General features: G+C 41.6%; 1 protein-coding gene across 2 annotated transcripts in view; it reads left to right on the top strand.

Moving 5' to 3' along the window:
- The window catches only part of top1a (DNA topoisomerase Ia), a 76,759-nt gene that overhangs the window by 34,205 nt on the left and 14,617 nt on the right, over nt 1-27,937 (top strand). For both annotated transcript variants that reach the window (XM_043710714.2, XM_087994777.1), the window contains 10 exons: nt 1,754-1,842; nt 7,966-8,081; nt 15,345-15,466; nt 16,213-16,335; nt 16,680-16,867; nt 21,050-21,194; nt 21,893-22,036; nt 22,903-23,088; nt 24,547-24,615; nt 26,221-26,335. In XM_043710714.2, coding sequence (XP_043566649.1) covers nt 1,754-1,842; nt 7,966-8,081; nt 15,345-15,466; nt 16,213-16,335; nt 16,680-16,867; nt 21,050-21,194; nt 21,893-22,036; nt 22,903-23,088; nt 24,547-24,615; nt 26,221-26,335 — 1,297 coding nt within the window. The remainder of the gene's footprint in view (nt 1-1,753; nt 1,843-7,965; nt 8,082-15,344; nt 15,467-16,212; nt 16,336-16,679; nt 16,868-21,049; nt 21,195-21,892; nt 22,037-22,902; nt 23,089-24,546; nt 24,616-26,220; nt 26,336-27,937) is intronic.

Here is a 27,937-nt window from a genome sequence, read left to right as displayed (position 1 = left end):
ACAATTCTAGTTTGTCACCACTGACACCATGTCTGTAAATCCATTCCACCTCTTCACCACTCCATCCCCAAACTTAATCCGTTCAAACTACTGGTTTTCAGAGCTGACTAGTGCTCCAGCGTGGCCAGAATTTTTGCACTTTCCATTCTTGTTTTCCATCAACAACCACTAGTTTGTGTGCTTCTGATCCTAAGTATTGCTGTATATTTGTCTGTCTAAATTCTCTACAATATTTTTAGTTTTGGTTTTACTGTGACATTGGTAGAATCCTTTTTCCAGCAAAGACCGATAATCCCCCTAGTTTTTTTTTTGCTTCTGCATGGGCCTCGCAGAAGTAAAAGCTGTGATCAGTGTTAGTAGGTGGAACCTTATGGTGTCTGTGTGAACATAGCTTGGAGGGGATACTGGGGGATGACCGTGCAAAGAATTTACTTTTGTAACTTGCCCCATCTTCCACCACAAGAGGGCCTTCTTCTGGTATGTAATAGGATTGTGACCAAGCTTGTTTATTACCTACTAATCTCTGCATTCTCCTTCCTTCCCTCACCCCACAGGAAGGGGGGGAGAAGAATGAGACTCCAATAAATACTATATACTGCAGGTGCTTGAAAACTGAAATAACGATGAAAGTTCTGGAGAAACAACCATGAGTTGTATCAGACTTCAAACATAACTGTTTCTCTGTCCACAGATCTAGAGAGATCTGAATTTGCCTTTCTCCAAATTTATTTGTTTTTTCCAGCATCTGAAGTATTTTCATTTTATTCAAATATTGGAGAAACTCCAGTCTGGCAGGATCTGTGGAGGGAGCGAGAGAGAGAAAAAGTTAACATCTCTAGCCTGATATGACTCTTCACAATTGGTGCTGGTGATATTTCAAATATTTTCCAACTGACTTTACACATCATTCCCTAAAACTAGGTACTTCCTTCCTCATCACTCCATTAGAAATTGATTGTTTGAAGAGATCATCTGAACACTTTCAGGAATTCCTTCTGCTTTCCACTCACATAGTTGCTATGTGTGTGTGTTTGGAAATAATTGAAGAACCCAATTATTACTATTCTAAATTTCCTTTTGTCTTTCTGAAATTTTCCAACAGATCTGCATCTACTTTTCTTCTATTGGTGATCTATACTATTCATCAAATTACAGTAGCTCCTCTGCCATTCATTAATTCTAACCAAATTTACTTCAGTACATTATCCTTTTCTTATGCCAGACAATCGTATCTAATGTCCTCTTCCCTTCTTCCCACCCCCATTTTTCCCTTACACTTTTTATAGCTTAAGAACGTGAAATGTTCATTTTATTTCAACCACATCTTTCATCATTCAACGTGTCCATTTATGCCTGTATTACTTATTGGGCATGTATGCACATTCACTCTAAACACCTTTTTTAGTCTTGCCTCTCCCTGATCCCTCCAAACCTGAACTAGTGTTCACTGCAATGAAGAAGCAAATAACATTTACCCCAGCAACAGATTCTGCACTTCAAATAATCTATTGTAAGTTTCAAAAATTGTCATTCTCAGGATATCACTGAAACACTACGTTTGACACTATTCTTGCTGTATTGTATAATAAGTGGCTGTGGTTTCCCACTTCAGGTACTGAAGTTTCCACTATGCTACAGATGTTTATCATAAGCCACAGGCGTAGATGTTGGAATTTATGATTCTGCAAATATATTAACAGTAGGCTTCTGGAAGTGTAATGGCATAACTGAATCTCTTCTGTTTTCTTGATAGGATATAAAGAACAAAAAGTCCAAAGTTAAAGTGGAAAGTTCTGGGCAGGGAAAAAAGAAGAAGAAAGAGGAGGAGGACAAATGGAAATGGTGAGGTTACCTAGAACACTTTTTGTTTTAAACTCGTGTGGATTGTTGAATTATGCTTCTGCTGTTTTCCTCCTTGCCCCTTTAATCAAACAAGGATGAATGGCCATCCAATCCAGTTTTTTTTTCTATGACTGGATGCTTGATGGGGAAATTGTGAAATAACTGAAGAGGCAAATCACATTGCTATCAAATATTACGACTCCACTCTGATTCTGTGCTTACCCATTTTCTTTGGCTAAGCAAAGATCATTTGTAGGAATATGCAATCAGTTAAAGTTGTTGCTGTGGATATACTTATTGGAAAGTTGGAAATGTTTTCATTTTGCCATTGTTTTTAAAGCAAAATCTCAACTATGAGAAGAATGAAATCAAAAGTAAGCTGGCTATTCATTATTGAGACTTATTCTTTATTGTTGTTTATGTTGTGTCTAGTTCATGGTTCATGTATTCTAGTTGGAACACAACTTTTAGCTTTTAAGAATTAAGTAGCAGAAAAGCAATTGAAGTCTGTTACATTAAATAAGTTGAGATCATATTTCTTTTAAGAAGTTAACAGCTAGAAACATAGGATCCGAAACAGCTGTTGTCTTCGAGAGCTGGAGATGTGATATCTACACTACCTGCAGCAATAACAGTCATGAAAATTTTGTTTTGGAAGCTAAAGTTAAATCCGTTTAAAAAGCATTCAGTGAATGCTAAAAGAATGAACCTATTAATTTTAATCTGAAGTCAAATATTGTAAATGAGGGGCACTAAACACAAACATTGGATTAAGGATTGCTACTGTGTTGCCATTAGCGATGGGTTGAGCTTGAAAAACTAATGTGGCTTCAATTTATCTGTTTTCTCTGTGCAATATGATGCTGCTATTGGCAATCTCTAGGCCAGTTGAGCTTGGAAAATTCCCAAAGGAGTGGTGGCAGCGTGCTGTGGGAATAATATTTGGGCTAAAGACTGGGATACATTAGATTGTTGAGTGCAGCTGATATTGGGATGGAAGAAGCCCACAACAGTATTTACTTGATGCAAGTGAGAAGAATTGAGCTTAGAAAGATTCAGTGGAAACAAGCTGTTTGATAAAGGCAGAAATTGTGATGGAGACTGGATACCAGAAGCTGCTGCAAGAGCCCGGCTTTGGGGGGAAAAAAAAGAGAACTACTAAAATGTATACAGTGGATGAGGCAGTCTGAGTTGCAGCGCTTTTGGGTTTCAAAGGTTAGATCTTCAGTGAAGAATTAGAATCCTTTGCAATGGAGACAGATTTGATGACCCGTAGTGCCAATGTCTGATTGGGATCAAATCTGACTGCATCATCCACTTAAAGTGCAGTTTTTGTGGGTGGAGTTCAACCACAGTTTGTTAACTTGGACATTTACCTAGGCATATTCTGCACTTAAGTTGCCACTTACAGCACCATCTTGTAAATTTTTCACTCTACTTTTGAGTACGTGACAATAAACAAAATGTGGATACCAACATTCAGGATTAATATATGTGTTGTGTACATGTTTTAGGATCCTAGAACATACCTGTTTATGAATCTCTTTAATGATCGCTGGGTTTGTTTTGTTCCAAGTTTTTTGGCGTTCCAATTCAATCCTGGAATCTGCTTTTTCTTTCTTACTCTTGATTCTTGGAACTCTATTCTTCACAAGATTATAGCCCATCGAATGGATCACAACAAAAGTCTGGTGTGTTCAATTTATTCTCACAATTAGGATCAGTGTGTTATCCCTCCTACTCTGTAGTAATAGGAACCAGTTTAGAAATACAGTGAAATTTTCCTGGGTCTCAATATTAATCAGGGCTTCCTTAGTTTCAGGGTTGGTGGTCAGGATTTTTCACTTGTCTTCCATGCAGTTTCACATGCCAGTTCTGATCCAGTGTTTTTATTTATTCTATAAACAAAACCGCATCTTATGTTGCACCAAGGCCTGCTAACTGATGGCTTCCAGTGTGGTCGCATTTTTAAAATCTCATTTTGTTCAATCTGTCCTTAGCCTCATTCCGTCCAAGTTTTGGTTTTATTCATTGTGTGGGTGTCACTGGCTAGGCCAGCATTTGTTGCCCAGAGGGCAGTTTAGAATCAGCCACACTGTTGTGGATCTAGAGTCACATGTAGCTAGAGTCATAGAGATGTACAGCATGGAAACAGACCCTTCGGTCCAACCTGTCCATGCCGACCAGATATCCCAACCTAATCTAGTCCCACCTGCCAGCACCCGGCCCATATCCCTCCAAACCCTTCCTATTCATATACCCATCCAAATGCCTCTTAAATGTTGCAATTGTACCAGCCTCCACCACATCTTCTGGCAACTCATTCCATACACGTACCACCTTCTGCGTGAAAAAGTTGCCCCTTAGGTCTCTCTTATATCTTTCCCCTCTTACCCTAAACCTATGCCCTCTAGTTCTGGACTCCCCGATCCCAGGGAAAAGATTTTGTCTATTTATCCTAACCATGCCCCTCCTAATTTTGTAAACCTCTATAAGGTCACCCATCAGCCTCCGATGCTCCAGAGAAAACAGCCCCAGCCTGTTCAGCTTTTCGCTATATCTCAGATCCTTCAACCCTGGCAGCATCCTTGTAAATCTTTTCTGAACCCTTTCAAGTTTCACAACATCCTTCCAATAGGAAGGAGACCAGAATTGCACGCAATATTCCAACAGTGGCCTAACCAATGTGCTATACAGCCGCAACATGACCTCCCAACTCCTGTACTCAATACTCTGACCAATAAAGGAAAGCATACCAAACGTTGCCTTCACTATCCTATCTACCTGCTACCCCACTTTCAATGAGCTATGAACCTGCACTCCAAGGTCTCTTTGTTCAGCAGCACTCCCTAGGACCTTACCATTAAGTGTATAAGTCCTGCTAAGATTTGCTTTCCCAAAATGCAGCACCTCGCATTTATCTGAATTAAACTCCATCTGCCACTTCTCAGCCCATTGGCCCATCTGGTCAAGATCCTGTTGTAATCTGAGGTAACCCTTTTCGCTGTCCACAACACCTCCAATTTTGGTGTCATCTGCAAACTTACTAACTGTACCTCTTATGCTCGCATCCAAATCATTTATGTAAATGACAAAAAGTAGAGGACCCAGCAGCGATCCTTGTAGCACTCCACTGGTCACAGGCCTCCAGTCTGAAAAAGAACCCTCCACCACCACCCTCTGTCTTCTACCTTTGAGCCAGTTCTGTATCCAAATGGCTAGTTCTCCCTGTATTCCATGAGATCTAACCTTGCTAATCAGTCTTTCATGGGGAACCTTGTCGAACACCTTACTGAAGTCCATATAGATCACATCTACTGCTCTGCCCTCATCAATCCTCTTTGTTACTTCTTCAAAAAACTCAATCAAGTTTGTGAGACATGATTTCCCACGCACAAAGCCAGTTGACTATCCATAATCAGCTAGATAGACCTATGAAGGGAAACAAGGTTAGGACATTACTGAACCTGCTGTTTTTTAAAATAACAATTGGCAATGTGGTCATGGTATCATTTGATTGTTAATTCTAGATTTCATTGCAAGATTCAAACCTGGGTCTCTGAGTTAAAAGTCTACTGATAGCACCACTAGGTGATCACCCCTCCAAATTGTTTGTCGTTCAATAATAGTTTGACATTCCTTCAGTTCTGAATCCGTACATCTCTCGCCTGTTATTTATAGCTGTACTTTTAATTTTACCTTCTGGATTCAAAACTTTGGAGTGTCCTCCCTAAAGACCCCTCTCAGTATGATTGGCTCTTCTCTCCCTTCTGAGTAGCTGAAGAAGTCACTCAGTGGAAATCTATAAAGTGACTCAATACCATAGTTTTTGGGGAAATTGGGAACGGGCAAATCAATGCTGTTCACATCCAGAAAATAACTAGAAGAAACTGTTCCCTTTTTAAGATACTCCTTGAAAACAAATGAGCTCTGAATCACCTGCCCTTGTGCCTCCTCCTTTGGCTCTGCTGTTGTTATTGTTTAAGTTCCTGTGAAAGGCCTTGGGACACTTTGCCTCTACTGAAGGCTCCCATTTATAATCACACCTCTTGTTTTGTTTTCGTTTACTGAACCATTTGTGGTGTGATTATCCCATGAACAGGAGGAAGTAGCTTGGCTTTAGTATTTAAAAAGACACAACTAGACTTCAGTTTGCTTTTGGAGCTGAGGGGATGGGGTGGGAGGGGGGCGGTGGCATTAAAATGTTTGAGTGCTCGCTCTTTAGAACTGAGGTCACTGTTCTGTTTAGCTATGTTGGTGACCTCTTTCTGTGTTGATGCACTAGGCATTGCTGATGTGATGTGATGCCATAATCTTGCTGCTTTAATCACGGGAGGCATCTGCATGGGGGAAGCTTTTGCCACATTTCTTTCCTGGATAAAATGGTCTATTTTATCAGTTTTAACTTCCCCAGCTTATTTTTGGTGACCAACGTGAGGGAAATGAATGTTGAGAAATATTTAGGCTTTCCACACTTTGTGAATAGAATTGCATTTAGCTGATTTATTCAGTGTGCCAATTGTGTGGCCACTTGCCAATTTTCAAGGGAAATATTTCTAAAAGGTTTATTAAAGCTTTACCTTACCTTACTTGCAGTTTAGGTCCCCTTATTTAAAGAAAAATATTATTTTGTTGGATGTAGTTCAAAGAAGGCTTATTGGATGATTCCCGAAATGGAGGGATTTGTGTTGTGAACGAAGGTTAAATAGGTTGTGACTCTACTCCCTGGAGTTTAGAAGAGTGAATGGCCTCATTGAAACATAAAGGCTTCTTGAGTGACTTGGCCACGTAAGTGCTAAGGATGTTTCCCTTCGTGAAAGTGTCAAACCACCGGACATAGTCTCAGAATAAAGGGATGCCAAGTTAAAACTGAGATGGAGGAATTTTCTTTTGAGCGTTGAGTCTCTTTGGGATCCTTGCCACAGAGCTATAAGAACAGAATCCTTTTTTGTATAATTAAAGCTGAGAGATTATGGGGAATTGAGGGTTATGAGGAAAGGGCTAGAAAGTGGATGAGAGGAGTGTCAGATCAGTTATGATCTTATTGAATAGCAGAGCAGGCTCATGGCGTTGAGTGGCCTGCTCCTATTTATTTTATAGTCTGTATTAATCTAATGCCACTTCAGTTGGAATTAAGGCTGGTCTTATGAATCTACTGATGTTACATTGGTGTTACATTGATATTTTGCAAACTTCACTCTGATGTCAAATGGATAAAAGGGCATGCTTTTGAAATTTTTAAAATCCCTGTACAATGGTTTGAGTTGGCTTTCTGCCAGTACCTCTAATGCATCTGTTGAGCATATCTCTGCTTGTGCTTGATGTAGGTCTGTCAAGAGTTCTTCTACTCCAAGCTGCAGTTGAGATCTTGAAAGTTCTTCCAATTTGTTTTTTGGAGAATGCAAATACAACATCTTGACAGTACAACAAGCTGTCACTGTATTAGAATCACAAAATTATGCAGCCCAGAAGGCGACCGTTCTGACTTCTGGCTGTACTGGCTTTTTAAGCTTTCCAATTGGCCTGTAGTCCTGCTTTTCTCAGTAGCCTTGTCGTCACCTTATTGATATAATTGCACAAAATTTTTTATTTTGTCATCTGTGTGGCTGCTTTCCAATTTTTATGGAAAGCCAACTAAACCATTAATCTAATGTCTCCTCCATCAGAATTATGGTAGCTTTTTGCCTTTCCCATGAAAGTTATTAAAACTCACCACTTTGTCAGTCAGTGCATTCTGGGTCACATTTTATCTTTTAAATTGTCACCCTGTCGAGATCTTCTATTCCACCTTTTTAAATCTAAAATCTTAATAAATTAAGAAAAATTCACCCGAGTTAAGTTGGTAAGGGGGAGAATGATGTGTATTTTGTTTCTGACCACATTTAAGTTTAAAGTGTTTTATCACACAGCTGGAGAACATTGCAAGGAGTGAGCGTAGGACTGTGAAAGGAGGTTAACTAACTATAATTTCTTTACCAACCGCAATTTTGCACTGGTCCTTTTCAGTGAATGAAATAGAATTAGATTGCGAGTTAACTGTTGCTTCATGTAGGGCTGCTAGATGGGGTCTGCATTGCTGGATAGATCACGTGCTTGATTCTGATTTTTCTCTCCCTAATGCAGGTGGGAGGAAGAACGTTATACCGATGGTGTGAAATGGAAATTCCTGGAACATAAAGGACCTGTATTTGCTCCACCCTATGAGCCACTCCCAGATAAAGTTCATTTCTATTATGATGGTAAGCTTGCAGTTTTGTACATACTGGCACCTCTCTAAACGAGGATGAAGGAGTGGCTAAGAAGCAACAAAATGAGTTTAAGCAAAAGTGTCACTAATTCAGTTGGTGATAACGTTACAACCATGCTTGATTATCAACTTATAAAACTTCAATTCACAGTATATTTGGTTGTAACCGCCCCTGTGTTTTAGTTCTAAATAATGCCCATACCCTTTCTTTCTAGAATAATGACTGGATAGTAATTGAAGCTTCAAAGAGCATTGTTTCGTTACAGGTAATGGTTGATTTTTGCCTCCTCTCGTGACTTAGTCTGTTGATTATCTCTCCTATCCCATGGATAGTGTTGGCCACTATCTTTGTTCATCAAGAACACCACCTTTTTTTTTAATTGCTTATGTCTGTTTTAAATGATGGTGCTTTTGTTTTCTTCAAGCATCATCCCCTCTCCTGGCCTTTAATTCTGATGCAGCTTCCAAATGAGGATGTCAAGGTAGTGCCAAAACCTAGTTGAAGGAATAATCCGGCTTCATTTTTGCATAGCTGAGCAATCGCTTTTGTTCATTCCATTACTGTCATCTGTGAACTTATTCACTAGACGTACGGAGTCTTGAAACACACCTGAAGCATTCCTAACGTTGACAGTAGGATATGTATTGAGGCCCCATGTTGTATTTAATGCCAAACAGTATGGATGTCTCTCATTGTGTACTTACTGTTCGGAGTCCATGATCAGCACGTGTGACTTGTCTGAGCTTTTCAGAAAATAGATCCTAATTGAGAAATCTTTTACAGTTGAATTAATAAACATTTATGAGCAGTTTTGGCTCGTGGAACTAAATGAAAATGCAGTGGTTGCGCTTGAAGGGAATTGAGAAACTTGTTGGTTTTGAAAGTCTCTACCTTTGGATAGACAGCAGTGTTGCATTCCTGTTGGTAGCTAGTTTAATACCTCGCTCAGTATATGGTCTGGTTCTAACAGCATCGCACTCATTCTTTTTAAAGGTAAGAGACATTCAGATGGATACATGAATAGGAAAGGTTTGGAGGGATATGGGCCAGGGGCAAGCAGGTGGGGCTAGTTTAGTGTGGGATGACTGGTTGGACTGAAGGGTCTGTTTCTGTTTCCGTGCTGTATGACTCTTGTTTTTGTTGTGAAGGCAGTTGTACTTGCAGCAGCCATAGGTGATTCCTCAGTGTTACTTGGTTCCCAGCTTCTTCTTTATGTTGCTATCCCTGTGAAGTTATAAACCACAAAGTAGGAGGGGCACACTGGGACCTTCCAGGCATGTTATTGTCACATTACATGCAGTTGCAGCCCTGTAGTCACTGTACAGCTGCAATAAGCTTGACTATCTAACTCATGGAACCCTATTGTTGGGCTGAAATCTTCATTTTTGCTTGGCTGGTACATTGAGGTTTGTTGCACGTTCCCACCTAATTCCCATGGAGGTTTAAAGAGACATTAAAAGTTATAGCCTTTCAGGAAGGAGCCACACCTGCATTTTAAAGAGAAATCCACAGTCTTGAGTAGGGGAGAACTTCATGTTCACTTTTTCAAAGTTGAGTATTTTTTAAAAAAATGGTAATTTCATGAGCAGATAATGATCTTGGTAATGGGAAACAATTAACCCAAGATAGTTGCTTGATTTTAAATTGAAACCTCAATTTGTGTTAAACTAATCATGGTCCAAAAGGCAAGATGCTAAGTAGCAGCTGAACACTTCGAAATGATTTTGCCTGAAGTTTCCTAAATTACTACAGGTGGTTCTCCTATAATGTGGTAGTTGCTTTCCCATGCAACACTGTGTTACAGAAAATTGTGCAATATAAATAATAGGACCTGTGGGAATAACAGGGTTGGGGTGAATCACCAAGAATATCAGTAAAAATTGAAACAAAAACTCACCAGAACGAAGGACCCGATACCCAACATGAGCAAGACGAATGTAGTGTACAAAATACCATGCAAGGACTGCACTAAACACTATATAGGACAAACAGGAAGACAGCTAACTATCCGCATACATGAACATCAACTAGCCACGAAACGACACGACCAGCTATCCTTAGTAGCCACACAAGGAGACAACAAGCAACATGAATTCGACTGGGACAACACTACTATCATAGGGCAAGCCAGACAGAGAACAGCCAGGGAATTCCTAGAGGCATGGCATTCATCCACAAACTCCATCAACAAACACATCGACCTGGACCCAATATACCAACCACTACAGCGGACAGCTGAAACTGACAACCGGAAGCGGCAGGGACAGACCACTATAAACACCGGAGGAAACATCAAAGAAGCGCTTCGCAGGAGGCTCCCAAGCACTGATGATGTCGCCTAGCCAGGGGACGAAACGTTTGCAACAAAAACTTCCAGCTCGGCGAACAGAACCACAACAACGAGCACCCGAGCTACAAATCTTCACACAAACTTTGAACAAAAATAGTAGTTAGCCTAACACAAAGGATAGCACAATCCAAGTAAATCTTTCAATCACGTTTTAATGAAATAATGCAGTAAATTTAACACTTCAACACTTCACTGACTACAGCACTATACCTTTCACAAAGCTCTTCAGAAATGCTGCTCACGTGAAGTCGATATGGAAGTCCAGTCCTCTTCGAGATTCTCTCCCCGGTTTGGGAAACAAAGTTCCTTCTAAATGGTAGACTACCGTTCCCAGTTTCAAGGCTTGCAGAACTGATTGCATTTCTGATTTAGCTGCACACACTGAATTTGCATTTTGCCAACACAAGATCATGAGACTGAGTTTTGCTATTCAGCTAGTGCAGGATGAAATTGCATAATAGCAAACAGTTGGGAGGTCATGTTGCAGCTGTACAGGACATTGGTTAGGCCACTTTTGGAATTTTCCATGCAATTCTGGTCTCCTTCCTTGAAAGGGTTCAGAAAAGATTTACAAGGATGTTGCAGGGCTGGAGGATTTGAGTTATAAGGAGAAGTTAAATAGGCTGGGACTGTTTTCCCTGGAGTGTCGGAGGCTGAGGAGTGACCTTACAGGTTTATAAAATCATGAGGGGCATGGATAGGATATATGTATGGAATGAGCTTCCAGAGGAAGTGGTGGAAGCTAGTACAATAGCAACATTGAAAAGGCATTTGGATGGGTTATGAATAGGAAGGGTTTTGAGAGATATGGGCCGGGTGCTGGCAGATGGGACTAGATTGGGTTGGGATATCAGGTCGGCATGGACGGGTTGGACCAAAGGGTCTGTTTCCGTGCTATACATCTGACTCTTATGAGGAGTTCACTTTATATTTTAAAAAGTCTGTAATCCACAAATCATGTTACAACCAAATCGTGTTTAATAAACATGTGTAATGGGAGAATAACCTGTAGTTAGACAAATGACTGCTGGGATTTAATATTGAGGTCACAGGTTGTACCAGCATCTACTCTCATTCAGTACTCACCTATGTCAGACTCTGCTTTGTTCCCAACACACTAATTTATCTGAATTGTTTCATGCCATGTTCATGGAAAGGCCTGATTTGGTGAGTCACTCTATCAATGAGCAAGAAGTATCGCAGTTGCTGTAGGGTGTATGAATCGACCTTTATCTGTTGAAAGGTGTGTCACTTTCATGTGGTAAGCTAATATTCAACTCTGTTTCCTCCACTTTGCAATATTTTTAAACCATTTCACGACCATTCATCAAGAAGCATTCTTCCATTTCTCTTATCCCTTTTCTCCTCTCTTCCAGTGCCCACCCTGCACAACTCTCAAGCATCTTTAAAACATGGTGAATGCACAGCGGTTTGTGCTGTTCTGCTGAAATTGGGAAATGAGGGGTGGTGGGAGGTGGATCATGCATAGTTTTGACATTGCTTGTGGGAAAGTTTATCACTCAGTCACCATATGTTGCTCCTGTGCATTCCTGCTTCTTGGCATGAGCTGGCTGACATGTAACTCGGACTTGCTGAATGCCATTGGTTTGTTTTTATCATAATGCGACAAATTTCACTTACATAGCTGCCCTTCATACAGAACAAAATGCCTCAGTGATTTTAAGATGGTCAAAGGCAGAGGGGTTGTGATAGTAGTGAAACTATTCAATTTGGAATGTGGAATTATTTTCCCCAGAAGGTTAAATCTATTGGAATTTTCAACATTACTCCATCTTAACTTATTGTTGGGCAAGAATATCCAGGAATTTGGAGCTAAGGTGGATAAATGCTGTTAAGGTTCAGATCAGCTATAATCGAATTGAATGGTGCGTTCAATAAATGGCCTGTTTCTGTCCCTATAGCACAAGAAGGGAGCTGCAATGGATATAGTGAATACCTGAAATTCTTCCAGCAGTAGGAGAAGTTAGTGAACAGTGGGAGAAATTGAGAGTGCATACATAATACAGTTTGAGGTAGCCTGCTGATTGACATGTTTGAAGTTGACTCAATTCATTGGGGTGCGTGAGGCCAGTGGAGATGGAGACATAGCAAGCTGATGAAAACATTAGAAATTTGTCAGTGATAGAAACCTGTTTTCTAGCAGTAGAGAAAGATCCATGGCACAAGTACAAAACACATAAGGATTTGTTCTGTGAGTGAGCAGAGAAGGGTGTGAGGTAAGGGGCGGGTGGCCACTTTGGAATAAAGACTGAAAAAGGTATTGTCGTCTTGGAGTGGAATAAAATTAATGTTTGTTACTTTGTTTGAATTGGCAGGTTAGCAGGTTCCTTTTGAATTCCTTGGACTTCTAAAACAATTCTGAATCTTTTGTGCTCATTATTTTATCTCATCATGCACAATTTGCCATACTGATTTTTGAATCCATGACCTTGCTGATTTGGTGATGCAGTGCCATAAACCAGAACCTTTTTTTTTGGTTGCCTGTCAGATATATCTTCATTCCAAATGTTAAATCTACACCATGAAACTTGGCAAAGTAATACCTATAGGATTGGACATAAACTATACTGTAAAGAAAAGATTATCATTACTACCTTCTTAGCTTTGCCCACTCGTACAAACCCAGTTCATTGAGTGGCCATGACTGAGGGATGGAAAATTCTTCTTTCAAACCCAGGGTAGCAGCTCTTCCTGTGTTTTGGATCCTGTCCCCAGGGCCAAGAGGTACTGATGGCATGTGTTAGTATATCCATTTGACGCTGAGAGGTGACCTTCTAGAAGTTTATAAGATCGTGAGGGGCTGGACAGGATGAATAGCAGAGGTCTTTTTATCAGGAGAGGCGAGCCCAGAAGCATAGGGCATAGGTTTATGGTGACAGGGGAAACATATTTGTAAAAGGTACCTGAGGGGCAACGTTTTCATGCAGCGGATGGTGTGTGTATGGAATGAGTTGCCAGAGGAAGTGGAAGAGGCTGGTATACTTACAAAATTTAAAAGGCATCTTGTGTTTTATAAGCAGGAAGGGTTTAGAGGGATATAGGCCAAATGCTGGCAAACGGGACTAGATTAATTTAGAATATCTGGACAAGTTGGAGCAAAAGGTCTATTTATGTGCTGTACATCTGAGTTTCTGCTAAGCAGTATAGTTCTGCTTTTGGGAAAGTTTCTTTTAACATGTTAACTTTGGGACCATTAACTAAAAATGCTGTAATACATTGTAATAAATATTCTCTTGGTGAATTTAAAGCAGTGATCCCGCACATGAATATTGTAGAAGGTTATAGCATCTGTAGCCAACTAGATATAAAGGTTTTTACAGCTTGTAAGACGAGATTTACATCCGCCAATGTTTTTCTGTTACTGTAAATTGATAGCCCATCATTTGAGCGCAAACTTGATTCCACGATACAGTAAACTTATTACCTCAACGCTTTTGAACAGAAGGTAAGGTTCCCTCGACACCATCCCTATTCACACACTCCTGCCACGGGAGCAGTACAGGGTGAATACAGAGGAAAGGCGACACCTTTTTTAAAACGCCAAAATTGCTTTTGACACCGATCCTTATTGCCTCATTGCTGCTCTGTGCTCTACAATGTGAACCACATTAAAGCAAATTTAAGGCAGCTAGACTTTTTTTCTTCTTTTGTATTTTTTTCTTCTCCCATCTGCCAATGGACATGTTATTGTACTTCCTGAACTCCCCTTTTCACATCTGGTGTGCACATGTATGTGCTCTGACAGGAAGAATAAGAAGGTGAGTGCTGTGTAGAAGCTGTACTGATGTTGGAATACTTTTTTACAAAGATTCAAGTTGAAATTGTGCACTGATTTGTGTAAAGGCTTATAGAGTATTAATTGTGTAGGGAATTCTTAATTGTAATGGGGTCGTCACCTCTAGACCTTCCAACCAAAGCAGCTGGGATGCAAGTCTTTTTCCTTATTACTGAATATATGGTTCTATAGCAAACAAACTTTGGGCATAAGCAATCCTGTTCATACCAGGCAGGAGTCTATATAAGAAAGCTTCCTCCAATTTCTTGCCTCTATCTGTGCGGCAACCAAAAGTATTAGAGTGGTTGTGAACCACTTTTTTTGTTACCTTCAGAGCACGATATTGACAAAACTTGCATTAAATAGATGCATTACATGAATGTGATCAAAGCAAAATATTTGCACCATATGGCACGAGATGAGATGAGGATGACAAAAAGCTTAGTTAAAGTGGTGAGCTTGAAGGACCATCTTAAAGATGAAAACAGATGTAGAAGTTTAAGCATGTAGTTCCAAAATTGGTCTTAAGCAATTGAAAGTTGTGGGCAGTTGCTAATGGTGGAGTATCTAAAATTAGAGTTGTTTAAGGGGCCATTACTGGGAGAGAACTGAACCAACCTTTGGGGCTGTAGATTGGAAGAGATTTAAAATCTTGGAGGTGAATGGACAGGGCGATGAGTGTTGAGATCAGGGGATGTGAAAGATAGTTGTAATTTTTTTTAAAACCATAATTGGAAGTATTGCTTACACAGATCCCTATGGTTTTGAAAGTGAAATGCTGGTCTGGTAACCACTGCTGTCTTTTTCTGCAGATGAGACGGGCATGTTGGAACAACATTGCCCATCTTTTTAATCTGCATCGAGTTGTTCTAAATGTAACCTAAAAGTGTACATGGTACTGATTCAGGCACCTCAGCAACGCTCTCCTTTGTTTCAGTGCAGATCGAATGTCCTTTTTTTTTATGTAATGAAGTTTCAATTTTTGTGGTTAAAACCCCACATTTCAAGATACTAAGCTTGAGAACGATTGGAGCAGTGTTTAAAATATATTATCAGTTGGATACATCCTCCCAGTCTTTTGGTGTATAATTTCAACATTTCTTCTTAGGGAAACCTATGAAGCTGAGCCCTCAGTCTGAAGAGGTTGCGACATTCTTTGGTAAAATGCTTGATCATGAGTATACTACGAAAGACATCTTTAGGAAGAATTTCTTCAAAGACTGGCGGAAGGTATGTTCAAAAGGGCTAGCTTTGGATTTTGGGAGATATTTATTCAAAGCAGTCTTGGAGTATTGAAATCCTAGACTTTAGCGTCTGGCTGTGCTTACATCTAAGCTGTAGATGTGGCTTTAGGTTAAAATGCAATCTGAAAAATGCCAGTGCAACAGTCCCAAAGTGCTGCACTGGCGTATCAGTCTGTGTTTGTGTTTTTTTTTTGTGATTTTTTTTTTTTGTGTGTGTGCTCACGTTCCTGATTTGACACTTAAATAGACAACTTCTGATTCAGTTGACTGCTACCTGCAGCCGCAGCTGACACCCAGTTTGGTTAGAGTTTCAACAGAGGAGGTTTGAATTATTTTTCTACTTATAGAGATTATACTTTATAAGCAGAACTCTTTTTCTGACATGGTTGTACACCAAATGACTACTGTACTCTCCAATATTTTGGTCAAGATCAGAGGATTCAATAAAGTATGAGAAATGACCTAAGGTGTACCAGTTGACATCCTGTTTGGGATGGGTTTGGCGCGCCGTGGTGGTCGATGCTTAGACTGGAGCCTAGTTAGTAACGCTGCTTGAAGTTTGTGCTGCTTATTAGATTGGTGTATATCACCTTGGCACACTTCAAATCTGCCAAGATGAATCAGGCATCTATGATTAGTTTATTTTTTCATGGATTTTGATATTTGAAAACTCTTTTTATTTCGCTTGTACCACAAATTTGTTTCTCATTTAAGGTTTCTGCTTTGATCTAGGAAATGAAACCTGAAGAAAAGGCAATCATAACGGATCTCAACAAGTGCAACTTTGAAGAAATAAACCAATATTTCAAGGCCCAGTCTGAGGCTCGAAAGCAGATGTCCAAAGAAGAGAAACAGGTTTGTTAGAGGAGATGAGTTGAGTTCTGGTGTGTGGCATGCTACCATGTTTAATTCCTCTTGTGTTAGACAATTTCATGGAGTGCTAGTAGGACAGCTGTAATTAATTTCAGCTCTACTTTAAGGAAGAGAGACGTACACCTTGGATTTGCCTTCCTGCTTAAAGAGGAATGCTGGAAAGTATACAGTTTTTTGTGTCGATGATTTTGGACTTCACCATGGTACCTTCAAATGGTCTATCTTGACAATTGTTCTTGATCTTCAGATATAAAGAATTGCCTAGTTCAGGAAAAAGACCAGTAAAGAAATGTAGCATTAGTATTAATCTCCCAATTGTTTTCTAGAAACTAAAAGAAGAAAATGAAAAGCTTCTACAAGAGTACGGGTTTTGTATAATGGACAACCACAAAGAGCGGATTGCGAACTTCAGGATTGAGCCACCAGGACTCTTCCGTGGCCGTGGTAACCACCCAAAGATGGGCATGCTGAAAAGAAGGATAAGGCCACAGGACATAATCATCAACTGTAGTAAGTGAGTATCTGAGTGGAAGCCTGAGCATGTACCGTTGTGACAGGACTTCACTGCTCATCCAAAAGTTATGGTTCGAGCCCAATTGAGGCTAAACCATACAGATCAACAGAGTATATGAATCAATCCTGTTCTGTGCTGAGTTAACTACCCTTGACTGAAGCATCATTACCTGCACTAGGGGGCAGATTGAATCTGGCAGTGTTTTCTTTCATAAATTCAATTCACTTCCTGCAGCTGTGAAACTTGGATTCTGGTTGAGAACACAAAGATCTGTTGTGTCACCAACAATTGCTTTCTAGCCTTGTACATGTCAGATGACCACAGGGGCGATTCAAAGTCTTATATTTGTGTTTTCAAAATCTCAAAATTGTCCCACAGTGCTTTACAATTGATTTTTTTTTTCCCCCCCTGACATTTAGTCATTCTTTTAGAGTAAGTCTAAACAGCTGGTTTCTCCAAACAAGTCAAAGTTACGTTGTCATTTGTTCACTGTAACGAGATCAAAAACCTGGAACTCCCCTCTGAACAGGAAGTACTTGGGATTATTTGCATTAGGTGGACTTTAGGAACACAATTCAGTGTCTTGAGGGCACTTAGGAATGGACAACAAATGCTGGCCACGCCAGAGAGACTCAAACTGTGAAAGAATTTTAAAATGTACAAGATGGAACTGTGAGGGGATATTTCTGAGTTTTGGTCAGAATATAACTAAATTCACTTCTGTTAGACAGTGATCTCATTTATTTAACAGCAACATTTATGTAACTTTATGGAAAATATCAGACCAAGAATTTGTTGTACAAACCCAAGGCTGAGTCATTTTTAAGGCATAGTTGGTTGGTTAATGGGCAGAAATACAACATTTCTCACTTGGACTAAGAGGTAAACACCCCCTTTTATAGAGTAGGGCAAAGAGGGCTACATTAATAAAATGGACTATTCATTTCTGAATATTGCATATTATGTAATTTTCCAAGACTGGTCTTAGCATTTCAGATCAGCTTTGGTGCTAACTGTTGAGCTGATTCTCCTGAGAGAGCGGTCATTGAAAAGCTCGGTGGGTATTCCTGGCTAGTTCTGGTTGCCAATCATAATTCTCCCAGATAGGAAGACACTGGCTAGCTTCTTGCTGCTTGCAGTGAAAAGACCCTCCACAGTCTTTACTTGTTGTATAAATGTTGATGCTTCCCTCCAGTGGTGAAGAACACATAATACAGCAGAAAACAACATCCAGTTTGAATCCTTGACCAAATTTGAGATTTTCACCATTTTTTAATATATTGTTTTGGAAATACTGCTCTGGATAGCAGAGAACAGGAATTTAAATCAATAAAAGTATGCAGGAGTCTTTGAGGAGCTGAGCTGCCCTGCTGCAGAATAAGATTGGGGAAGTTTATGGCTGAATTTAGAAGAAACAACTATAGTTGTCAGCCGAAAAGCATCATTTTTTTGCTTATGTTATTATTAACAGCATTTTTACTAACACCCCAATACATGAATTAATAGAGATAATGGTAATTTTTAACATGCAGTAAGAGGAGAAAGTGAGGTCTGCAGATGCGGGAGATCAAAGTTGAAACTTTATTGCTGGAACAGCACAGCAGGTCAGGCAGCATCCAGGGAACAGGAGATTCGACGTTTCGGGCACAGGCCCTTCTTCAGGAATGAGCAGAGAGTGTTCAGCAGGAGAAGATAAAAGGTAGGGAGGAGGGACTTGGAGGAGGGGCGTTGGAAATGTGATAGGTGGAAAGAGGTCAAGGTGAGGGTGATAGGTCGGAGTAGGATGGAGGCGGAGAGGTCAAGAAGAAGACTGCAGGTCAGGAAGGCGGTGCCGGGCTGGAGGGATCCGGCTGAGACAAGGAGGGGGGATGAAGAAACTGGTGAAGTCCAAGTTCATCCCCTGCGGTTGGAGGGTTCCCAGTCGGAAGATAAGACGCTCCTCCTCCGACCGTCGGGTTGTTGTGGTTTGGCGGTGGATGAGTCCAATGACCTGCATATCCTCGGTGGAGTGGGAGGGGGAGTTGAAATGCTGTGCTACAGGTTGGTTGGGTTGGTTCGTCCGGGTGGCCCAGAGGTGCTCTCTGAATCGCTCCGCAAGTAGGCGGCCTGTCTCCCCAATATAGAGGAGTTTACACCGGCTGCAGCGAATGCAGTAGATGATGTGGGTGGAGGTGCAGGTGAATCTGTGGCGGATATGGAAGTTTCCTTTGGGGCCTTGGAGAGAAGTGAGGGGGGAGGTGTGGGCGCAAGTGTTGCACCTCCTGCGGTTGCAAGGGAAGGTGCCGGGAGTGGAGGTTGGGTCGGTGGGGGGTGTGGATCTGACAAGGGAGTCGCGGAGGGAGTGGTCTCTACGGAAAGCTGATAGGGGAGGGGAGGGAAATATATCCTTGGTGCTGGGGTCTGTTTGGAGGTGGCGGAAGTGACGGCGGATGATGCGCTGTACATGGAGATTGGTGGGGTGGTAGGTGAGGACCAGTGGGGTTCTGTCCTGGTGGCGGTTGGAGGGGCGGGGCTCAAGGGCGGAGGAGCGGGAAGTGGAGGAGATGCGGTGGAGGGCACCGTCGACCACGTCGGGGGGGAAATTGCGGTCCTTGAAGAAGGAGGCCATCTGTGTTGTACGTATTTTGAACTGGTCCTCCCAGCTATGCCTGCCTCTTCGTAGGGTATGTGGAACAATCCATCTTCCGCAACTACACTGGCCCCACCCCCCATCTTTTCCTTCGCTACATTGATGACTGTATCGGCGCTACCTCGTGCTCCCACGAGGAGGTTGAACAGTTCATCCACTACACTAACACCTTCCACCCCAACCTCAAATTCACCTGGACAGTCTCGGACTCCTCCCTCCCCTTCCTAGACCTTTCTGTTTCTATCTCAGGCGACCGAATCAACACGGACATCTACTACAAACCAACCGACTCCCACAGCTACCTGGACTACACCTCCTCCCATCCTGCCCCCTGTAAAAACGCCATCCCATTCTCCCAATTCCTTCGTCTCCGCCGCATCTGCTCCCAGGAGGACCAGTTCAAAATACGTACAACACAGATGGCCTCCTTCTTCAAGGACCGCAATTTCCCCCCCGACGTGGTCGACGGTGCCCTCCACCGCATCTCCTCCACTTCCCGCTCCTCCGCCCTTGAGCCCCGCCCCTCCAACCGCCACCAGGACAGAACCCCACTGGTCCTCACCTACCACCCCACCAATCTCCATGTACAGCGCATCATCCGCCGTCACTTCCGCCACCTCCAAACAGACCCCAGCACCAAGGATATATTTCCCTCCCCTCCCCTATCAGCTTTCCGTAGAGACCACTCCCTCCGCGACTCCCTTGTCAGATCCACACCCCTCACCGACCCAACCTCCACTCCCGGCACCTTCCCTTGCAACCGCAGGAGGTGCAACACTTGCGCCCACACCTCCCCCCTCACTTCTCTCCAAGGCCCCAAAGGAAACTTCCATATCCGCCACAGATTCACCTGCACCTCCACCCACATCATCTACTGCATTCGCTGCAGCCGGTGTAAACTCCTCTATATTGGGGAGACAGGCCGCCTACTTGCGGAGCGATTCAGAGAGCACCTCTGGGCCACCCGGACGAACCAACCCAACCAACCTGTAGCACAGCATTTCAACTCCCCCTCCCACTCCACCGAGGATATGCAGGTCATTGGACTCATCCACCGCCAAACCACAACAACCTGACGGTCGGAGGAGGAGCGTCTTATCTTCCGACTGGGAACCCTCCAACCGCAGGGGATGAACTTGGACTTCACCAGTTTCTTCATCCCCCCTCCCCCCACCTTGTCTCAGCCGGATCCCTCCAGCCCGGCACCGCCTTCCTGACCTGCAGTCTTCTTCTTGACCTCTCCGCCTCCATCCTACTCCGACCTATCACCCTCACCTTGACCTCTTTCCACCTATCACATTTCCAACGCCCCTCCTCCAAGTCCCTCCTCCCTACCTTTTATCTTCTCCTGCTGAACACTCTCTGCTCATTCCTGAAGAAGGGCCTGTGCCCGAAACGTCGAATCTCCTGTTCCCTGGATGCTGCCTGACCTGCTGTGCTGTTCCAGCAATAAAGTTTCAACATGCAGTAAGATAATTATGGCAGCAGTTTGTTGACAAATAACTGAGTGGTCTAAACACCCCACTTCCAACCTCTCTTTTTTTAATCTCCAGGGACTCCAAGATTCCATCACCCCCTGCAGGCCAGAAGTGGAAGGAGGTACGACATGACAACAAAGTGACTTGGCTAGTGTCATGGACTGAGAACATCCAGGGCTCCATCAAATACATCATGTTGAACCCCAGCTCCAGAATTAAGGTATCACAAGCACATGAGACTGGGAGTAATGATTAACTCTTGTATTAGGTGATTCTTTTAAGAGTTATATTTTTGCAGAGTTTAGCCATTCCACAAGATTAAATTCATGAATGCTGAGGCAAACTTTCCTCATCTTGTAAATATCAATGCCACAAACTGGAAAATATTGCTGCTGCTGAACTGTGAAGCTGGCTAGTAATGATAGGTGGTGGGCATGTTGGCATTTTGCAAGACAAACAACTCCTGTAGAAATATGAACAGCAAATGCAGATAGCTTATTTTGTCTTTTGTTGGCCATTACACTTCTGGTACACTCCACTTAATTTATCCTTGCAATAAGTGTTGTTGTCATAGTGTGAAGGTCTTTTGTCAGCAAGCAAAAAGACAGTGGATTCAAAAATAAATCCGTTGAAATTTAAATTTCAGAATGTTAATCCAAATCATGTCCTGCCTTGTTACATGTAGTGGCAGTATGTAATCTGGGTAGAAGGCATTTCCATTAGAAGAATAGCCTGTTTTGAAGCCATACTGTTGCCATTGCTTTTTGTTAGCGTGCCATTTAATTATAATTTGAGCAGCTTTTTCACTACTTGGTATCACTGTCCAGGGCCTAGGTCCTTGGATATCAATCAGTAGCCAATGAGCCATCGCTTGTCACCACAGCTTTCAAAAACTGCCTGATTGTTCTGCATAAATAGGGTGAGAAGGATTGGCAAAAATATGAAACTGCTCGGACGTTAAAGAAGTTAGTGGACAAGATACGTGCGCAGTACAGGGAGGACTGGAAGTCAAAAGAGATGAAGGTCCGGCAGCGTGCTGTTGCACTTTATTTTATTGACAAGGTGAGTAAAGCATATTGTTGTTAGATGAGCTTTGGAGAGAGAGTTCTTGTGTATCTAACTAATAAGAGCTTGTGCATCACCAGCACAGGCCTCTTAAACCGAACACATGCTATTTGTTCTTTTTAATAAAAGCATATGCAAGTACTTGATTATTGTCCACAAACTGCATATAATTAAATAAAATTAACAGTGAGATTCTTGCGTGCCTGGTGCCAATTCTTATGGAGGTAGAATTGGGTAGTAGGGATGGAGGGCATGTGAACCACAACCTGATGCTTTAATTTTAGATTCCTGCAACAGGCCTACTGCATCATCGCTCTATTCAAAGGAAATATCAATCTGTACACCTGAATTTGATGGGCAGAAAGACAGTTAAATTTGCCTTTATGGTTAATGATTTGATCTGACATTGCTACAAATAACCGTGGAAGAAAGGGCAAAGTTTAATGGAGCTGCCATTGTAATCATTCTTCAGTCTACCTCTGCTCAGTTGTCAGCTTAGCTTACTGATGTTGTCTATCTGCAATGTCTCTAATACCAAGCCCTTCTTTCCCCCTTAGACCTCTGTATATGAAGTGTTATGTGCTGTCTCAGAATTAGCTTATATTCAATATTTTAGAAAGGTGAAAGGAAGAAGTTGCATTTGCATATTGTTTTCACAGTTTCAGGATGTTCCAAAGCTATGGTACACCACTGAAGCACATTTTCAAAGTGTAGTCTGTCGTAAAGAAACATTTTGGATGTTTTCTCATAATCATTCATAACTGCAGAATCATTGTATATGAGGTGAGGTACAGGAACATTTTTGTGTATCATTAACTGTCATTCTGTTGCTGTGCTCTTTTTGTTTTCTCCTCACTTCATAGCTAGCTCTGAGAGCTGGGAATGAGAAAGAAGAAGGTGAGACTGCAGACACCGTGGGTTGCTGCTCGCTTCGAGTAGAGCACATAAACCTGCACGTTGAGCTTGATGGTCAGGAATATGTAGTTGAATTTGACTTCTTGGGTAAAGACTCCATTCGATATTACAACAAAGTGCCAGTGGAGAAAAGGGTAAGGTTTGGTGCTGTTGTATTTTTCTTCCCAATTTACTTTCACTATATGCTCACTGTCAGTGACAGTGTGTAATTGAGCCAGGCTCAGCCAGGTCCCAAGGTTCATCCATCCACCATGCCTGAGTTTGTGCCAAATTAACTGACTTGTGGTGAGGTAGCTGTATGGGTACCAGAGCTAGACTCCCACTCTTAATGGTTGTCCAGCATTTCCAAGTCGAACTTTGGAATACTGGGTGAGAAATAAAATTACACTCTATTGTGAGGCCTTTGATAATTAAATGGCCCACTGCTACTCTGTTATCTCATTTGGCCATCTTCATGCAATACTGCTGACAAAGGAGCCAGGCTTGGGGGTGCGGCGAAGGGCCATTTGGGAAAGCATTCTTTTATTATTTAAACTTTTGTACACTATCTGTAGTTTCAAGATTATACAACTTGGGACTGAATTTAAGTGATCCCTGGTGATATTATTGCAATGACTTGATATCTATAGGCATTCAGACATTTGCATATGGATGGAATGTCTTCATCAGCTAGGTTGGTATGGAGCTATTTTCTGCAAATTGCCCCTTAGTCATATCCTCTGACTCTCAATGGTTCATGTTTAGCACTCTCAGTGCCAAATTAGTGGCACAAATCAATTCTCTGAAAATGGTTCTCTAGACTGTTCTATGGTGAAGCTGAAATTCTTTTTTGAAACCGAAAGAACTGCAAATGTTAGAAATTAGAAACCAAACCATTAAATTACTGGGAAAGCTCAGCAGGTCTGGCAGCATCTGTGGAGAGAAATTAGAAAAATTGTTTTTAGTTTGGTTTCATTTTAGGCTGAAGGAAGCTTATTTGTCATTCACTGTTGTTGGTCTTGATTTTGTGTGTTTCAACATTTGGTATGTATCTTGTATATACCTACAAATATTATGTAAGCTTTAAAGCCAGTTAAAAGGGTTGTTGACCTGACTACGTCTGGTTGATCTTTCGAGTGTTGTCAGTCTGTTTTTAAGCAAACTTGTAGCCCTGAAGGTTTGGCTTTCATGTTTGTTTACCAGCCCCCATAGTACACCCAGTGCTGCAGTGCACAGTACAGTCTGTATTTAATTAATTTCTGCCATGGCACTTTGGCTGGTGTTGCATAACTTGAAATGAACTTCAGTGATTTTCTTCTGAAATTTGCTGTGTGGGATGCATGTTGTGTATGATTATTACTGTATGGAATTATAAACTGTGTTACCTAAATGCAAAATCTGCCATATCAAAGCTAGTGTCGCACAATATCAATTTATATGAATTTGAAGAATCCTGTAAAGTTTACTTTAATCTTGTAAGTGACTAAGTAGGAAAGCATAGAAAGGAAAGTGTGCCTCGGTGGTTTCCGAGGGAGCTGGTCTGGCAAGTTTTGATTTTTGAAATGACTTGGTTTCGGTGGGAAAGTGCAATGCCTCATTCTTGTCCCTTTTAGGTGTTCAAGAATCTTCAGTTATTTATGGAGAATAAGCAACCTGAAGATGACCTTTTTGACCGACTCAATGTAAGTAGTACTGCTGAGATGGCTGATGCTCGCAAGGGAAAACATAAATTGGTGGATTGCATATTTTGCTTTGTTTTTCCCCTCATTCTACTGGCTTGCACAATTTCTTATGCTGTGTAACTTAACAGAAATGTAGCTCTTTCTACAGAGAAAGGTCTCTTGTCCCTTCATTACAAGGGGTTAATATGATAGTTAAGGCATACAGGACATTGTCTTTATCAATTGAGGTGCAGATTAAGATCAGGGAACTTATGTTGGAGTTGTACAGGACTTCAGTTGGGCTGTAGTTTGGAGTACTGTGCTGTTCTGGTCCTGATAATGTAGGAAGTATGTGATTGTGATTGTACTGGAGGGGATGCAGAGGAGATTCACCAGGATGTTGTCTGACTGGATAAGCTGGGTTGTTTTCTTTAGAGCAGAGAAGACTGAGAGGGATCTGATTAAGAGCATGCATAATGTGGATAGCAGCTGTTGCCCCTAGTTGAAGGGTAAATAACATAGGGTGCACTTTAAGGTGAAAGGCCAGGAGGTTTAGAGGGAATTTGAAGAAAATATTTTCATAAAGGGTGGTGGGGTCTGCAGTGCACTGACTGGGAGGTAGTTCAGCCATGTAAACTTGCAACCTTTTTAAAAGTACTTAGATGAGCACTTTGAAATGTCAAAACATTGAAGACCATAGGAGTTTTATAGCTTTCGCAGTACAGGCTCAATTACTGAAGGGCCTCTTCAGCATCACATGATTCTAATTCCAGAACTACTGCTTCAACTACAGGGAATGGAGGTCTTGTGGTGCAGACTTAAAAGGAGGAAGAAAGTTGTACGTTTTCAGATCAGGTTGATGGATTTCGAATGAGAATTTTAATGCGAAAGCAATAATTGCCCCTGGTCAAAAAAACAGCTTTGGGGTAGTCGGTGACCTCTTTATGAGAAATACTAGTCGTAAACTGCCTTTTCCTACTTTAAAGCTGTTCCAACTCACTTTACAACCAAGGAAATACTTTCAAATTATAGTCATTGCAGTAATGCAGGAACGAAATAGAAGTGTGACCAGGAGAGAAGGATATATTAGTTGTTGTTTGTTCCCTTTCTGATGTCCAATTGAAGTTTAGTGGTGCAATTGGCAGTTGTTTGAAGTGCATCCAGTCTCTCATTTCTCCTTAAGGAAAAATACATGGGCTGCATTTAGTGCTTTCACTGACCTGGCTTCAGTAATATCCATAATGCAGATTTTCTGATCATAATCAATGACATAGCAATTGAAAACTACAAATGTACCCAATTCGTCGTCATCTGGAGACTTCATGCTGTCTTTGTTAGATATACATGCTGAACTTTTTATCCTGAGTGTTCACTTTTTTTTTGTTTTAAATGTTCAATTCCTCTCTTTTCTACAAAGTGTACAGATTTAAGCACCTTCCTGGCTGTGATGGGACATGGTTTTCAAGTTGCTCTTGCTAGAGTGGCAAAATTCGAGAAATTTTCTGAAATCATTTTTGGAAGTGGAGGTTGTCGGTGGAGTTCATAAAGGTTGTGCAAATAGTTCTGAGTAATATGTTATTGTATACTTGTTACTGACTCCTTTATATTGTTTTTCTTTTTGTATAGACTTCAATCCTCAACAAACATCTCCAGGAACTAATGGACGGACTTACAGCTAAAGTATTCCGTACCTACAATGCTTCTATCACCCTGCAGCAGCAACTGAAGGAACTGACCAACCGTAAGTATAAGTTGCATTGCCGTCTATGCTGACACCATGCCAGAGGTCAGAGTTGCTCACTACGTCCTGACCCATTCTATCTAGTTCAGTAATGTTGCTGTTAGAATTGGGAAGGGGAGAAAATGATTGACTGTTGGTTTTAACCTAAAGTGACAAAACCAGGTTCAAACGTTGTCTAGTCAAATATGGGTGGTGATGTTTAACATGTAGAATAGTGAATCTTTTTGAAATGATGCCAGATCAGTAATCTTGCAGAGGAATCAAGTGACCTAAATTGCAAAAGCACAGCTTGGTTATTTAATCCAAGGATGAGAAATTTCCATTTGATAAACTCCTGTTTTAAATACGGAATTTACTATCTTTTTTTGTTTTCTCCCTGACTTTTTGCCGTCTCTGCTTCAGTACTTTGAGAAGAGGGAGACAAGACCTCCACCTGGATAATGTCCTCCAGTAAAGTACTGGGAGCATGTCGCAGGGGAGATGCCACTCTGCTTTGTGCCAACCTTGATTTAACTGTAATTCCTCACTCTAGCAGGATCTATTACAAGGGGTGATGGGGCACCAGTGGAGAGATTCAGATGACTTGGAACAGGATGGAGGAGTGGAGCACAAGTCTCAGCATGGCTTGGTTTTGCTAGGGGTCAAGAGGAGGGTCTGCTGTTTGACTTGGGTGTCAAGAGAAGGGTGGAGGGTTGGATAGAAAATCTGTTATGTGAGGGTTTGGGAAGAGAAAATGCTGAATGACGACGTTGCGGGTGTAGTTGATAATGGCAGCTGCAAAGTACGTATGTTGGGTGGAGGTGATTTGGGAAGAGTGATTGTGATGCTGGGGAGAGGAGCTTCAATGAATCTCCTGTCATCAGGGAATATGGGGAATCTGACTGTAACAGAAATGAATGTTTAAAATGTTTGAAGTACTTCAAACACACCAGATTTTAGTATTTATTTAGGGCTGCAGCCAATCTAGTGGCAGTTTCGTTCACTAGCGTCTAAATAGAGTCCTGGAGTGGCACTCATCCAGAAAAGCGGGGAGTATTCCATGACACTCCTGACTGGTACCTTTTTAGATGATGAAAAAAGTGAGGACTGCAGATGCTGGAGATTACAGCTGAAGATGTGTTGCTGGAAAAGCGCAGCAGATCAGGCAGCATCCAAGGAACAGGAGAATCGACGTTTCGGGCATAAGCCCTTCTTCAGGAAGGGCTGAAGAAGGGCTTATGCCCGAAATGTCGATTCTCCTGTTCCTTGGATGCTGCCTGACCTGCTGCGCTTTTCCAGCAACACATTTTCAGCCTTTTTAGATGATGGACAGGCTTCAGGGGGAGCAGGGTAAGAATTACACATTGCAAGATTCCTCTTAACTGAGCTGCTCTTCTGTTGATGTGGTTGTTCCACTTCCATTAATGGTAACAGTGTTGATAGTAGAGACTTCAACATTGGTAATGCTATTGAATGTGAAGGGTAATGTTTAGATTCTCTTGTATGAGGTGGCATTGCCTACTGTTTGTGTGAAATGAATATTATGACTACTTCTCAGCCAAGTTTCTTGTCTAGGCCCTATTTCAGTGTCTGAGGAGTTGCAAATTGTTCAGTGCTATGTAC

This window comes from Chiloscyllium plagiosum, unplaced genomic scaffold, assembly GCF_037043375.1.
Source record: "Chiloscyllium plagiosum isolate Xiang-an unplaced genomic scaffold, Cpla_swu_hap1 HiC_scaffold_15, whole genome shotgun sequence".
NCBI classification, from domain to species: Eukaryota; Metazoa; Chordata; class Chondrichthyes; order Orectolobiformes; family Hemiscylliidae; genus Chiloscyllium; species Chiloscyllium plagiosum.
The sequence above is the reverse complement of the archived record's forward strand: the minus strand, read 5'-3'. Positions and strand labels throughout refer to the sequence as shown.